Source organism: Bos mutus, chromosome 5 (assembly GCF_027580195.1).
Source record: "Bos mutus isolate GX-2022 chromosome 5, NWIPB_WYAK_1.1, whole genome shotgun sequence".
Classification (NCBI taxonomy): domain Eukaryota; kingdom Metazoa; phylum Chordata; class Mammalia; order Artiodactyla; family Bovidae; genus Bos; species Bos mutus.
Window position 1 is genome coordinate 83,427,533 of NC_091621.1, and position 17,383 is coordinate 83,444,915.

Below are 17,383 nucleotides of genomic sequence, written 5' to 3' on the forward strand. Positions count from 1 at the left end.
TGCCCAAAATATTTTCCACTGCTACAGTGTTAACTGTAAAAATACACTGTATTCTACTGAATCTCAAACTTGGGGTAGATATAAATTGACTGTCTCATGTCAAGTCTTGTGCTGTCTGTTGTTGTGCCAGAAATCCATGTCTATTGAGTCGGTGATGCTATCTAACCATCTCATCCTCTGCTTCCCCCTTCTCCTTTTGCCTTCAATCTTTCCCAGCAAGAAATATAAAGTACATATAAAAACTAGGACTACGCAACTATATTCCATCATGTATATTCATTTTCCTCCAAACTAAAATATTTGAAGTTTCTACTCCAACTTCATATTAAGTACCACAACACCTCATACTTCCCCCCTGCCCTGCCCCGAAAATGATGCATCTCCAAAATTAGCCATCACCATCACGGCCTTCTGCTTCAGAAAGGCCGTTTTCTAGGTACATCTCAGATGGTACTAGAGAAGTAAATATAAGGATAAAATTGGGAGCACACTGTAAATCACCCCAGAGAGGTGACTGCAAGGCAGCTCTGAAAAGAGTCAAGATAAGAATCTTGGGCTCCCTGTCTCTTCTCAGGTGGAAAAAAAGAGTCACTGCTTCTCCCTTCTGAATGGTTCCCATCCTTCATTCCTTCATGGCAGTCATGCCTACTCTTAACTGAAACAAAAGAGCTATAATCCATGCAGAGAAATTTTCATATAAGTCAAGTTTGTCTAATTAGTCTTCCTGGCATTCCCAGTCCCCAATCCCACCTTATGTATCAGAACATACTTCTATAATTCCACTAGGAAGAACTATATCAATATATATATATGTATATATAAATTTTTTTCTTTACATATCTGTAATGAAGACAGCTATTTGGTATATCAAAGAGTCTCTTTGTTAAACTCAAGTTACACATAAATATTAGCACAGTCATCTTACTTTTCAGAATATTACCTCTGTTCATGCATAGAACTGGTAAAGTATATTGTCCAAGAAATTCATTTCCAGCTATTAAACCTTGATTTTCAGCAACAAAACGAATCAATGCTAATTCTGGCACCTGAATAACAAATGTGAATGTTTCATTCCATCTTGGATTAAAAGCTGAAATATAAAGGAAGAGATAGAATAAAAAAAAAAAATCAAAGACTGTTCCTAGGGGAAAATGCTTAATATCTGTTCTCTAAAATTCTTATTTTTAACACTTTAATAGTAATAATGAAAGCTAATGGTTTAGAGGACTTAAATCTTTATGCATCCAATGAGAAAGAAATAATAATGGCAATAATAATACTTATTAGGTGTTTACAAGTGCTGGGCAATATTCTAAAAACTTTAAGGAGATAATCTCACTTATCCCCACACCAGGGTTATCTCTGTCAACACTTACAGATGGGAAACTGAGTCACAAAGATGTTTCATAATCTTCAAAAAATAGCCATTTTTGTGTGTGTATGAAATAGCCTTCAAGAAATAGCCATTAAGTAGTGGGGCAGGAAATCAAACAAATGGTGTCTGATTTCACAGCAGAAACGTGTAACTGTTGTATAATATGACTGTTGGTGTTCAACAGGAAGTTATATAACAACAGGAAGTTATATAACAGGAGACTAGATCAGGACATATTATGGGAAGAACTACAGACAGTGGTTGGACTGAGAGTTCACTAATGTTTGCTCTAAAGTCAGCTCTTGATCCTTCTTTTGATTAAATGCTTATTTTCAAATCCAAAATTGATGAGTAATCTATGTCCCTAGCGAAACAGATCATCCCAAATACTCTCCTGCCAAACAAGAAATCCAAATTGCATTACAATGTGACCCAAATCAGATAAAAATTAAGCATAATTGAATGGAACCAAGAAATTCTCATCCAGATCAAATAAATGCTCTTACTTTAATAAAAAAAAGTTCAGGGAAAAATAATGCATTGTTTTTCATGTACAAAGGCAATGCTACACATACTACCTCAAAAGATTTGCCCTTTGTGTCACGTTTCAGCACATATTGAAGCATCTGTGACTTATTATACCTTATCTATGCTTTTTATGGTATATCTTTGGTCACAAGTGCATGTTTACTAGGTAGGAATTCAGAATGCAGTCAATGCTAGTGAAAATATTAAACGAATTGACTCACATTGAAATAATGACCACCTTACCTTGCCCTAGTAGAGAAATAATTCAGTGAAGTACAGGAAACAGGTTTAAGAGTGAAATCTCTATAGACACTACAAAATATCTGCACAAAATTCTTATACTGACTTATTCTCTGTCTTCTAACCCTGCTTGACCATACTCTTTCATATACACATAAAATCATACATAGATATATGTGAAAGTCCTTTTAGTTGTCAAAGTAAAAAATAATAATAATAATTTGATAGTTACAAATATAGTTAAAAATCACGGGACTTCCCCGGTGGTCCAGTGGTTAAGAATCCACCTTGCAATACAGGAGACCCAGGTTCAATCCCTGTTCAGGGAACTAAGATCCCACGTGCTTTGGAGCAACAAGGCCTACCCACCACACCTAGAAAGACCAAGTGCTGCAGCTACTGAAGCCTGTACATCCCAGAGCCTGCGCCACAACTAGAGAGTCCAGCACCACAAGGAAAGATCCCACATGACGAAATGAAGATACTCCATGCTGCAGCTAACACCTGATGCAACCAAATGATTAAGTGTTTCTAAAAACTCACTTCCTTATTGTACGCAAACGTGATTGTTTTCCTCCCAGACGCTCCTGTCTTTGAATGCACTACCATCACCCTAGCAGCTAGGCGATCTCAGCACCCTTCTCGTCCGCTATCGACACTTTCAGTCCTGCCGGTCTTCCTCACGTGCATCCTCCGTTCCTTTTCTGACGGTGCAGCCCTTCTTTAAGACTTGATTTCTGCATCGTGTCGCTGTGAAACCACATCCTGACTCTCCTGTATTTCTCATCTTTCTCTCTCACACTTCTTCCTCTCTACTCTGTAGAAACGATCTCTGTGAACACTCAGTTCTTAGTGCTTTATATCCCTGTTTAAAAGTTTTAGTTTTATTCATTTTATACAGAAAAGAAAGTTTCTATTACTGTGTCATGGCTTTCATGATTTTCCATAGCCATCTCCAAAGTAAATCTCTCATTTTATCTCACAACTAATCTTTCTTAAGTATACTGTACTTGAACTTTTGTACTTTCTGCTAACATGTTTGAATTTTGTTTTCTCCATGTTTTAGCACACATAGTACTTTTGCCTTAAATTCCCTTATCCTAGGGAATTCCCTAGAGGAACAGTGGTTAGGATTCAGCATGTTCTCTATCACCTGGGTTCTATCCCTGGTCAGAGAACTAAGATCCCACAAGTCTCAAAGTGTGGCCAAAAATGGAGAAAAAAGAAAGAAAGAAAATTCCCTTATCTTCAATCTCTATTAAAAAAAATTCTACTCATTTGCCAAGAACCATCTTCAAATTTGCCCCTTCCATACAATTCTTTGTACTTTCTTTAAGGCACTAATGACTCTTTCATAACAATTTCACTTACATCTCATATTCCACACTGAACTATAAACTATCTATAATAAAATTAGTTGGGGCATACATAAGAATGTAGTCAATAGAGGTTTTAAGTTTTTTGATACTTAGAATCAGGCTTTTAACATGATAGGCTCAATAATGTCTGGTGAACCAAACTGAATTTTTGTAGGTATATTCCCATGAAACCAGGGATGCAATCAAATTTCTAATGGGAGCTAAAATCACAGTATTACGTAAGGGGTGCATGGAATAAATTAATGTTCTGTGCATTTAGTCATGAAGACTCAAGTAAGGGGGATGGAGAGAACAAAGGATAGGTTACTAGAAGCTTCCTGATATTAGCAGTTACCATTTCTTGACATTGCCATTTCAACTCTAACAGAAGCCAAATAAGGCAGTGAGTTACTACTAGTATCCCTTCCCGATGATAACACAGGATGAGGTAATAAAACTTTCCAAAACTTTTTTCTCTCCTTTGTTCCTAGAGGCTGAGGTGGAGGAATATTTGGGGTTTGGGAGGAGGCAAACATTGGATTTTGAGGGAATTATCACCAAAGAAGAAAAAGATAGCTCAAACTGCACCTGCTTCTCTGTCCATGCCATTCAACCTGGAGCAGATTTCCAGACTCTGAAATGAAGTCCACTATACTTTGAGAATATTCACTCAAAGAAGGTTCTGCTCTCAAAGGATCAGTTGCAAGTTCTCTTCCTGAGTGATTCTGACTATCTAACAGTCAGCCCCAAGAATCTATACTTTTCTAATGTCCTTAATGATTTCAACTTCAGAGAATAAATAACAGTGTTAGTACTGTATTATGTAAACTGTCATGAGATGCTGGCACACTGAAAATCTCACCAAAGTCACTTCTTTCATTCCTACATTTCCCTTCTGGCAAAAATGACTGAATTATGAATCTAAATACTGTTATGAGTAGGTTTCTATGGCATATTGAGTCAGAAGCCACAGACTTTTGATCTAAAATAATTCAAGCTGTTAAGTAAAACTGTGCAACACACTATATCAGAGAAATCTTAAGCTCTTTATTTTACACAGAAGCTAGCAGCTAGATTTGAGGCAGTCAAAATATCTCTCTTAACCAGTCAAATAAGAAAACATAAAGAGGAAGTACAAATGGAAAAAACACTACTTCTTCAGGTCAGATACATTTTTGTATCTGTAATTAAAACTATATCTAACCAACATTAAGTAATTATTAAATTTTTTGCTGATATAATACTTTCATCATCTTGAACATCGTGCAAAAGCTCTTATGAAAAATAAATATGTATCAAAACACTATCAATACATAATTTTTAAGCTTTCCAACATGAAGTCTAATAGACCGATCAATAAAATATATTAGGAGCTCACCATTTTTTTTAATTACACGACTCTGCTGCTTCATTTGATCATTTGGAACCCCAAAAATTTCTACAATCACTAAGGTATCAGCTTTGTTTTGATAACTGGGAGGCAACTGGATACCACTGATGAGCTGCACAAAAATAAGTAAATTCAAGAACTCAGCAGAACAAACTGTATCAGTGCTAATTTTCAAAACAAAATGTTTTTCAAAAATTATGATGAACTAAGTCAAGTCCCACCAAAAAACAACATAGAAAACAAGGCAAATCTTAAATTTTAGTCCTTTTTGAGTTAAATTTCAACTTAAGTATCAAAAGATGATTACCAAATTATTCCATTTGACCCAGATGTGGTTATAGTAGAATCCACATTCTCCAATAATTACGGTCGAACATATATTTTTATTCTAACAGCATTTGTTATGATTGTTATAAAACAATGTTAAAAATATTATGACCGCCCTTCGGCTTTAATACAGACTGAGCACTCTGATAACTTGAACTATTTTTAAATCTATATAGTCTATAAACAATGGAAAAAATGGAAACTATAAATACTACTTCTGAAATGTATGAAAAAGCACCACATAATTTTCTATGATAGCATTTTCTGACAATATAATTTATAAATTTGGATAAATTATCATGAATTTTTACCTTATTCATTGTTGTCTATATTATCATAAGTCACCTGAGTTTGGAAAATCAATTATTTCATATATACATATCTTAGGGATTGAATAGCAGAAAAATGTTAACAAAGTGATTAATAATAATATTATTTCACCTTCTATTATTCAAGCTAATTGTTGAAGCACAGATTTATTTTACTTTAAGGAACAAAGGAAATGATGTTGTTAAAGTGCTATACTCAATATGCCAGAAAATCTAGAAAATTCAGCAGTGGCCACAGGACTGGAAAAGGTCAGTTTTCATTCCAATCCCAAAGAAAGGCAATGCCAAAGAATGCTCAAACTACCACAAAACTGCACTCATCTCACACACTAGCAAAGTAATGCTCAAAACTCTCCAAGCCAGGCTTCAACAGTACGTGAACTGTGAACTTCTGGATGTTCAAGCTGGTTTTAGAAAAGGCAGAGGAACCAGAGATCAAATTGCCAACATCCCCTGGATCATGGAAAAAGGAAGAGAGTTCCAGAAAACATGTATTTCTGCTTCATTGACTATGCCAAAGCCTTTGACTGTGTGGATCACAATAAACTGTGGAAAATTCTAAAAGAGATGGGAATACCAGACCACCTGACCTGCCTCTTGAGAAACCTATATGCAGGTCAGGAAGCAACAGTTAGAACTGGACATGGAACAACAGCCTGGTTCCCAATAGGGAAAGGAGTACGTCAAGGCTATATATTGTCACCCTGTTTATTTAACTTGTATGCAGAATACATCATGAGAAATGCTGGACTGGATGAAGCACAAGCTGGAATCAAGATTGCTGGGAGAAATATCAATAACCTCAGATATGCAGATGACACAACCCTTATGGCAGAAAGTGAAGAAGAACTAAAGAGCCTCTTGATGAAAGTGAAAGAGGAGAGTGAAGAAGTTGGCTTAAAGCTCAACATTCAGAAAACAAAGATTATGGCATCTGGTCCCATCACTTCATGGCAAATAGATGGGGAAACAGTGAGAGACTTTATTTTCTTGGGCTCCAAAATCACTGCAGATGGTGACTGCAGCCATGAAATTAAAAGATGCTTGCTCCTTGGAAGAAAAGCTATGACCAACCTAGACAGCATATTAAAAAGCAGAGACATCACTTTGCTAGCAAAGGTCCATCTAGAAAAAGCTATGGTTTTTCCAGAAGTCATGTATGGATGTGAGAGTTGGACTATAAAGAAAGCTGAGCACCAAAGAATTGATGCTTTTGAACTGTGGTGTTGGAGAAGACTCTTGAGAGTCCCTTGGACAGTAAGGAGATCCAACCAGTCCATCCTAAAGGAGATCAGTCCTGGGTGTTCATTGGAAGGACTGATGTTGAAGCTGAAACTCCAATACTTTGGCCATGTGTTGCAAAGAACTGACTGATTGGAAAAGTCCCTGATGCTGGGAAAGATTGAAGTTTGGAGGAAAAGGGGACGACAGAGGATGATATGGCTGAATGGCATCATCGACTCAATGGACATGAGTTTGAGTAAACTCTGGGCATTGGTGACTGACAGGGAGGCCTGGCATGCTGCAGTCCATGGCATCGCAAAGAGTCGGACACGACAGCAACTGAACTGAACAAAGGGATCAAAGTCTAAATAAAAAAGAACAGCACTTGAAGTGTACTAATTTATAAAGTGTGAAAGTGAAAGTCGCTCAGTCCTGTCCAACTCTTTGGGACCCCAGGGACTATACAGCCCATGGAATTCTCTAGGCCAGAATACTGGAGTGGGTAGCCTTTCCCTTCTCCAGGCAATCTTCCCAACCCAGAGATCAAACCCATGTCTCCCGCATTGCAAGTGGATCCTTTACCAGCTGAGTCACAAGGGAAGCCCAAGAATACTGGAGTGAATAGCCTATCCCTTCTCCAGCTGATCTTCCCAACCCAGAAATCAAAGCAGGGTCACCTGCATTGCCAACAGATTCTTTACAAACTGAGCTATCACTAATGTAGAAATTGAGACATGATTTCAATTTCTGAAGATTATAATAAATAGGAACAAATAAATAACTTTGAATAAAGGGAAAAATGAAAGAAAGAAAAAAAATTAGGCCATATCCAATAAAAGTTTATTAAAAAGAAAAAAGGAGGAAAGAGAAAAGAAAAAAGTGCCAATTTGTAATTTTTCCTTTCCTACCTCCATACATAGCAGCACCCACTAGAAACCAGAGTGACTGCACAAATATTTAATGATCAGCTTGGAATTGGCCCAGCAACCCACTGTAGTATTCTTGCTTGGAGAATTCCATGGACAGAGGAGCCTAGTGGGTTACAGTCCATTGGGTCCCAAAGAGTCACGACAGTGACTGAACACCCACGCATCAGCTGACTATCAGCCCTCCGGGCGATATATCCTTTTCATTAGGGAGAAGGTGTAACTCATGACAAAAAAAAAAATTGCTAACTAAGTAATAATGATAATTGGATATGAGCACTTAAATAGAATTTAAGAGATTTATTGTTCAAATAATTTGTACACTCTGATTCACAAAGCCCTTTCAGGGGCCACTGCAGAGGATGGATGTCAAGCAGACGACCCTTAGTGGTCAACCAGATAGCTCTTGCTTTCATCTGGTGGTCTTACTCAGGAGACTTTAAACTTAGGAAATTATTCCATAGTTTTTATAAGCTTGAAAATAACTGATTTAATCCAAAGTTCTCTGTTTACAGATGACAAAGAGTAAACCAGAAATGCTGAATGACTTTATCAAGGAGCTAAGAAAAATAATGGCAAAACTGGGTCTTCTGATTCTCAAATCATGCTCTCCACAATTTGTGCAAGTAATCACAAAGCTCTCTAGAACAATCAGAAGAGGGGGAAGACCCACGTGGCTATGAGAGCAGCTTCCTAGGAAAATCGTTAACCCTACCTCTTTCACATCATGTCACTTAAGCCCCTTTTGGAGTATAAATAGGTGGCATTTATAAACAGTATAAAGCTGTGCATACCAGCTATCTTCCAGCTTTGCTTTTTCAAATTAACCTACATGTACTAAGCAAATACTTTGTGTCAGTGACTGTGGATAAGGATTGAACAAAACATAGTCCTTATTTTTAAAGGACTCTCGGACAAGTGAGGGGAGAAAGACAAGTATAACAAGTAAATAATTATAACTCACAGTGTGGTAAGTGCCATAATGCATGCATGTATAGGGTTTTATGGGCTTCCCTGGTGGCTCAGTGGTCAAGAATCTGCCTGCCAATGCAGGAGACATGGGTTCGATTCCTTGGCCAGGAAGACCTCCCAGAAAAGGAAATGGCAACCCACTCCAATATTCTTACCTAGGAAGTCCCATGGAGAGGGGAGCCTGGTCAGCTACAGTCCATGGAATTGCCAAAGAGTCGGACACGACTGAGTGACTAAACAACAACATAGGGTGTCATGGAAAAACAGAAGAAAACTCCGAAAGAAATGCAACTTAGCACAGGAAAAGGTTTCCAAAGAGAAGTGACTCTGAAAGTCTTGAAAATGAGTCAGAATGCAACAGGCAGATGAAGAATCGAAGAGTAGTCCAGTCAAAGGAAATAGCATATGCAGTACCTAGAGGTGCCATTGTGGACAAAAAAAGGCTTCCATATGGTTTTACAATGGGTTAAAATGCTGGAAGTGGTGAGAGATGAGGCTAGAGGAGTGGGACAAAGCCAGACTAAGAAAACAATCAGGAGACAGAAATAAATATTAAGTAGACATGATCAGATTAGCCTCAGCAAAATCTCTCTTGTTGACTTGTAGAAGATGGATCAGGATGACTGAGACAGGCTACCTAAAAACCCCTTAGGAAGCCAAAGGAACAGAGGTGATGACAGGTAACAAATTCCTTTAAAAAAGGACAGCAGCAAATGACATCAGATCAAGGGAATGAATAAGAAAGACAGTTAAAGTAAGATCTACAGAAGTTAGAGACTGATAAGACATGGGACGTGAAGGAGATGTGGAAGAGAAGAATAGCTCCCAATTTTATGGCCTGAGTCAACTGAATAAATGAATTTGACTCAATACACTGAGATTTCAATAAAATAGAAGAGAGTTAACTAGGAAGGGATGTTCAGCTTTAATATTTTAAGTCTGACAGAACACTGGTAGGGATGCTAGATGGGCTATTAAAAATAAGCCTTTAGAGTCAAAAAATGAAGTCAGATTAGCAATGTGAGCACGTTTGTGGTTGAAACCATTAAAGTGTATAAAAGAACACAAAGAGAATGTTTAGTTTGAGATGAGGATTGAGAAAAAGCCTTTGGCAACATGAATATTTTAGGGGCACGTAGGGGCTACCCTGCAGAAGAGAATGGCTACCCACTCCAGTATTCTTGCCTGGAGAATCCCATAGACAGAGGAGCCTGGCAGGCTCCAGTGCATGGGGTCGCAAAAAGTTAGACACAACTGAGCAACTAAGCATGCAGGGGTTTCCCAGGTGGCTCAATAGTAAAGAAAACACCTGTCAAATCAGGAGATGTGGGTGCAATCCCTGGATTGGGAAGATTCTCTAGAGAAGGTAATGGAAACCCACCCCAGTATTCTTGTCTGGGAAATACCATGGACGCCTGGTGGGCTACGGTCCATGGGGCTGCAAAACAGTTAGACATGATTTAGTGACTAAATAACAACTAAAGAGGAACCCACAAATGAAAGTGAGAAAGAATTGCTTGGAGGTAGAAGGCAATGGCAACCCACTCCAGTACTCTTGCCTGGACAATCCCATGGACGGAGGAGCCTGGTAGGCTGCAGTCCATGGGGTCACACAGAGTCGGACACAACTGATGCGACTTAGCAGCAGCAGCAGCAGCAGCAGCAGATTGAAAAAGGAAAGAGGAAACACACAGAAGCACATCAATGAGATTTGTGTGGATTAGGAAGGGGCCTGAAAAAGTGGCTGCTTCGTCCCAGCTATTCCCTAGAACAACTAGACATGTTCCTCTAATTAGAACAATGCAACTTTTTGAACTTTTTCATTCATGCAAAAAGGCAACAAAAAGATATGGCAAGATGCTGCAATACCATCCACCTACAGTACCTGAAAAGATTAACAGAAATTTAAAAGGTATTAAGGAAAATCAGTAGAACTAAAAATATTAATGGGTACTATCTAGCTTATATCATAACTGAAAAAAAGGTAAAAGCAATCTTACCCTTATTGTAAGTGTGAGTGGATTACTGTCTATTTGTACTTTATGTGGATTAAACTTTGTTTTTTTATCTCTTAGGAAGCGTGGTTTTAAAACATATCCAGAACAACCATTATCCAAAAATTTCCCATTTTGAAGATCCATAGGGACACCAGGGGTCTGGAAATTTAAGGCCACTATAAGGGAAAAGAGTATTTTGACCTTGTCAGGAAATGAGGGAATATCTAAAAAAACATAGTTAAACAGTTGAGTGAAACCTAATCATGGATTATATATCTTTGAACATTTTAAGAGCAAGTGTTCACCGAATGACTCATGATGTTTAAATATTTGTTGTTACCATGTCTACATTAACAGATGAAGGTGAGTTTCAAAACTTAATCTGTAAATTATTCTACAGCTTTTGAGTTGAAAAATCAAAATGGCACATAGCACAGATTATAGAATAGCAATGTACATGTCAGATAACATTCAGGAAACATGAGAATAAAGAAAATCACTACATTAAATGCTGGGAGGGTTGACACCAATGTATCATAAACTTTCAGGTCTAAAGGGGTACTGTTATCACTTGAGGAGAAAGCAAGGAACAAGCAGAGCGGTAATTGTTGTTAAAATATACAGACAACTTCATATAGCCTGGTAAACAGACACTGGTGGTATTCAGTACCACCATCTGCCCCCCACTGCCCACTCTACCATCCTGGTCCCAATTGTTCCCTCTCTACAAACCTATGGGCCTTTCCACAGTTCAGTAACAGAAGAGTTAACACTTGGCACTTTCTAACTGGTTAATCCCAATGGCATACCAGTTGATCAGTTTGGAATAAGGAGGGTCTGACAAAGATAAATAACAGAGCTCATTACTCATTTTTCAATACTATGAATTCAGAAGTGATTAAAGTACAAAAAGCACAGGTCATTTGATTTGAAGAGGCCCTTATCAAATCTTTCATGCAAAGCACTTGATCTTCACTGTCCTCTTACATTCATTTTCAGTTTCCTTTTCTCCTTCTACATTTTCCATGCAAACTCTTCATGAATTTAACCTCCATGTCTATACCCTTACCTAGATTTATCCTATGCAACCCATTTAAGAATAAACTCAACTCTTGAAGTCAATGATTCATTATTGCTTGACTCCAAAACATCCAGGGTCAAAAATTTTTCAAAGGAAGCTCTTTTCATGAATATTTTATTAGTTCACAAAATGAACTTATTTTGTCTTATTTTTGCAAAAAAACAAACAAACAAAAATAAACCCAAAGCTCAATATTCTATATAACATACCCATTTGACAACCTACATTCCAAAATTCTTGAGGATTAAAATTAGAAGAGTCAGCTCTTAATGCTTTGGGATATACTCTGGTAATGAACCTCCTGGTGTGAAGAATAAATTCCCTGGCTGAAAAACAAATTTATTAAAATATTGTAAAATATTTCAAATAAACTACCATGTCTATATATTTATTTAATTCTACAATTTTGATGTCTACTGTCTTGGCAAAAGTATTTGCAATTCATGGAAATCAAAATAAATTCATGCTTTTGTTTCACAGTATAATTCAACTGTTATTGAAAAGTTAATAATTTATTTTACAATTTTATGTAATCATTCATTTAAAGAAAGAAACAACTGAATAACATGTTTCTTTTTCTCACATTCAAGTTAATTTCACTTTGACATAGAGCATATAAAATTCCAAAATAAAATATCATCCATAATGGTAAATAGTGCAAATTAGTTTTGAATCTTAAGTGATTTAAATAGAATAAATAAAAATGTGTAAAAAATATATGTAGACACTTAAAGAATATGTATAGGAATTGTAAAGAAAATGAAACAGACTGTGTGTATATATAGGTTTGTCCCAGGTGACTCAGTGGTACAGAGTCTGCCTGCCAATGTAAGAGACTCTGGTTCAATCCTTAGATCGGGAAGATCTCCTGGAGGAGGAAATGGCAACCCACTCTAGTGTTCTTGCCTGGGAAATCCCATGGACAGAGGAGGCCATGGGGTCCCATGGCATCACAAAGAGCCGGACATGACTTAGTGACTAAACAAAAACCACCATTGGATACCCCTCAAATTTTTGAACACAGACTTCATATTTCTCCAACGTTTTTATTCTTTCAATATGTAGATCCTCTTCCCACATCTATTTCAGCTAATATGGTGAGAATCGTGGAAGAAATGGTTATTGCCTACATCCACTCTATTTCCTAGTCAAGTTTGAGCAGAATCATTGTTACTCTCATCCTAAATGCTATTCTTTTCCTAAGATGCATGGTCAGATAAAAAATTGGTTACTGAAGTTAATAGTAATTATAGTTAATTTAAGTAACTCATTTCTAGAGGCTATACTCTCCTTGAGGAAAAGTTCATTTTGAAGCTGCTCATGTATAAATGTGTTTTGTGTGTCCAACTCTTACGATTCCTTATCTAGTCCTACATTAGATGTCTACCTTTTGATAAAACATGGACTCTTCTGGGTCTTAATTATTTTCATCTACAAGTTGATAAACATGAATGATCACTAAATATCCTTAATCTGATTTTGTTACTTCTGAGACTTAGAAATTAAACATGTTATGTTTTCACAAATGCGATTTATGTTTATTTTAGATAAATGAGAAAATCAAATAGAAAATAGAAGAAAACAACATACAATCTCATCTCTCTATTAATAACCCTGATAACCTCTTGATAAATATATTTCCATTCTTCTGACATAGGTATATACTTATGCTTCAATTGAATCTTATTGTTAACTCTCTTTTATAAACTTCCATTTTTGACTTACTAAGATAACATGAAAATCATTCCATTTAAATAATATTCACCTATGATATTATTTTTAGATGAATGAAAAGTATTCATATATATGAAAACTTGTTTCTGATTTTTCCTTATAATAAAATTAATGATGTTTATTATATTTTAAGAATGATGGACCTCTTTGTAGTACATCTTTGACCAATCATTATATACTAGAGCCAGGCATCTTGAAATGCGAACTCAAATGGGCCTTAGAAAGCATCAAACAAAGCTAGTGGAGGTGATGGAATTCCAGTTGAGCTATTTCAAATCCAAAAAGATGATGCTGTGAAAGTGCTGCACTCAATATGCCAGCAAATCTGGAAAACTCAGCAGTGGCCACAGGACTGGAAAAGGTCAGTTTTCATTCCAATCCCAAAGAAAAGTGAAAGTGAAGTCTCTCAGTCATGTCCAACTCTTTCTGACCCCCTGGATTGTAGCCTCCTCTGTCCATGGAATTTTCAAGGCAAGAGTACTGGAGTGGGCTGCCATTTCCTTCTCCAGGGGATCTTCCCAACTCAGGGATCGTACCTGGGTCTCCTGCATTGCAGGCAGACACTTTACCATCTGAGCCACCAGGGAAGTCCCAAAAAAAGGCAATGCCAAAGATTGCTCAAACTACCATACAATTGCATTCATCTCACACACTTGCAAAGTAATGCTTAAAACTCTCCAAGCCAGGCTTCAACAGTATGTGAACCCTGAAATTTCAGATATTCAAGCTGGATTTAGAAAAGGCAGAGGAACCAGAGATCAAATTGCCAACATCCGCTGGATCATTAAAAAAGCAAGAGAGTTCCAGAAAACCATCTACTTCTGCTTTATTAACTACACCAGAGCCTCCCACTGTCTGGATCACAACAAACTGTGGAAAATTTTGAAAGAGATGGGAATACCAGACCACCTTACCTGTCTCCTGAGAAATCTGTATGCAGGTCAAGAAGCAATAGTTAGAACCAGACATGGAACAACAGACTGATTACAAACTGGGAAAGGAGTAGGTCAAGGCTGTATATTGTCATCCTGCTTATTTAACTTATATGCAGAGTACATCATGAGAAATGCTGGACTGGGTGAAGCACAAGCTGGAATCAAGATTGCCAGGAGAAATATCAATAACCTCAGATATGCAGATGACACCACCCTTATGGCAGAAAGCAAAGAAGAACTAAAGAGCCTCTTGATGAAAGTGAAAGAGGAGAGTGAAAAAGTTGGCTTAAAGTTCAACATTCAGAAAACAAAGATCATAGCATCTTGTCTCATCACTTTATGGCAAATAGATGGTGAAACAGTGGAAACAGTGAGAGACTTTATTTTCTTGGGCACTAAAATCACTGCAGATGGTGACTACAGCCATGAAATTAAAAGACGCTTGCTCCTTGGAAGAAAAGCTATGACCAACCTAGATAGCATATTAAAAAGCAGAGACAATACTTTGCCAACAAAGGTCCATCTAGACAAAGCTATGGTTTTTCCAGAAGTCATGTATGGATGTGAGAGTTGGACTATAAAGAAAGCTGAGTGCCAAAGAATTGATGCTTTTGAACTATGGTGTTGGAGAAGACTCTTGAGAGTCCCTTGGACTGCAAGGAGATCCAAACAGTCAATCCTTAAGTAAATCAACTCTGAATATTCATTGGAAGAACTGATGCTGAAGCTAGAACTCCAATATTTTGGCCACGTGATGTGAAGAGCTGACTCATTGGAAAAGACCTTGATGCAGGGAAGGACTGAAGGCAGGAGGAGAAGGGGACAACAGAGGATGAGATGGTTGGATGGCATCACCAAATTGATGAATATGAGTTTGAGCAAGCTCCGGGAGTTGGTGATGGACAGGGAGACCTGGCATGCTTCAGTCCAGGGCGTCACAAAGAGTCGGACACAACTGAGCGACCGTACTGAACTGAACTGAGTTTTGTTTCAAGAAAAGTGCTCTATACTCTTTCCAAAGAAATGGTGATGCTATCTTTTCTGACTCTACTCAGTCCCTTTTCAAATGCTGATCTAGTGTTTAATATGATGAGAATGAGAGAATAATAACCACCGTTGCTGTGCCCAGAAGTCCCAACCGCATGAACAACAACAAAAACCATCCTATAGTTTGAAATCATGGACTCTAGTAAAGTAGGTCAAATTCAAACTCCGTTCACAATATTTCACAGTAAAAATATACTTTATATCACAATCCAACACCATACACACACACACAATTGTTTTATAAAATAATACTTATGTTTCCCGCATACAATATACTCTTCTATATTCTATTATTTAGTTCTATTCCATTCCATTTTTTTATGTTACATTTCATTCTAAGAGCTACTGAATAGATTTTTGGTCACAAGCCTCAGTTTACAACAAAAACCAAAAAGTCCTAAAATATCCAGCATGTTTCTAACAGGCATTTTGAGGAGATGAGTTAAAGCATGCCTCAAAACCCTAAAGCACCAGTGGCCAGCCCAATGAGGTTAACCACCATATATATTAGAATCTGCATTTCCAAATAGCCAGGAGCTTTTCTCAAGTTTTCTTTTGCAGGTTTGGAGGTGCTGATTTTTCTGTTTCTAGATGTATGGCAAAACCAATACAATATTGTAAAGTAATTAACCTCCAATTAAAATAAATAAATTTATATTTTAAAAAAAGATAGTAGATTGCAGTTTTTAAAAAGGATATGGCAAGTCACCTTATTCTCATTGACTGTGGAGGCCCAGCATGCTGCTGCTGCTGCTGTGTCGTGTCAGTCGTGTCCGACTCTGTGCAACCCCATAGACGGCAGTCCACCAGGCTCCCCAGTCCCTGGGATTCTCCAGGCAAAAACACTGGAGTGGGTTGCCATTTCCTTCTCCAATGCATGAAAGTGAAAAGTGAAGTCGCTTAGTCGTGTCCGACTCTTGGCGACCCCGTGGACTGCAGCCCACCAGGCTCCTCCGTCCATGGGATTTCCCAGGCAAGAGTACTGGAGTGGGGTGCCATTGCATAGGCTGCCTCAAAATGTGCCTCAGTGGCATACTGATTATTTTGGATTAAAGTTAAGCAATGGTCAGTGCAAGAGAGACACTCTCCCTCTTTTCTTTCTCTTTCAAAACAGTAAATAAATCTCTCATGTGACAGGTACATTCCCTGTATCCGAAGGTAGGACATCCTTTCCACTAATGACAGGGAATTCAGAGCTGAGAAGCCTATAAATATAAACCTGGTGCCTTATTTAATTACAACCCCAAGCTCAAACTGTTTAGATTCTTCACTAATTTCCTGTCAGTTTCTCACACATTTGTTTCTTTGTCTGGAAAGCATAAAAGCTGCCTACTTTGGTCACTTCTTAGGGTCCCATTTCTATGAATTAATTTTGTTTCTTTTTCTCATGTCAATATGTCTGGCATCAATTTTATTACTAGTCCAGTCACAAGAACTCAGGAGGGGTAAGAGAGAAAAGATTTCCCCTACCAACAGACAATTCCTTTTTAAGTTGATAACTGTTATTTAGTCATTAAGTTATGTCTGACTCTTTTGTGACCCCATGGACTGTAGCCACCAGGCTCCTCTGTCCATGGGATTTTCCAGGAAAGAACTGGAGTGGGTTGCCATTTTCTTCTCCAGGGGATTTTCCTGACCCAGGGATGTAACCTGAGTCTCCCACTTTGGCAGCTGTATTCTTTACCGCTGAGCCACCAAGGAAGCTCCAAGTTGATGATGTTCCCCACCATGTAAGTCTGAGAACAAGGCAGAGTCCGCTTTCCATTCTTTTTCCCAGGCCTAACAGTTGTATCTCTGGCTGTACCATGTAGAGCAACGCACCTCAGATTTAGACTCTGGAAACAATGAAAACAAGATTCAGAGACAAATGGCTCCTCTGTAGGTACACAGCCATCTGGCAGCCTGGTCTGGGTACCATTT

General features: G+C 37.8%; 1 protein-coding gene across 1 annotated transcript in view; it reads right to left on the reverse strand.

The window, feature by feature from the left end:
- Nucleotides 1–17,383, reverse strand: part of PLCZ1 (phospholipase C zeta 1) — a 48,461-nt gene that overhangs the window by 300 nt on the left and 30,778 nt on the right. The window contains exons 9-12 of the mRNA XM_070370139.1: nucleotides 11,957–12,073; nucleotides 10,670–10,842; nucleotides 4,880–5,003; nucleotides 941–1,090 (exon numbers count right to left, since the gene is read on the reverse strand). Coding sequence (XP_070226240.1) covers nucleotides 941–1,090; nucleotides 4,880–5,003; nucleotides 10,670–10,842; nucleotides 11,957–12,073 — 564 coding nt within the window. The remainder of the gene's footprint in view (nucleotides 1–940; nucleotides 1,091–4,879; nucleotides 5,004–10,669; nucleotides 10,843–11,956; nucleotides 12,074–17,383) is intronic.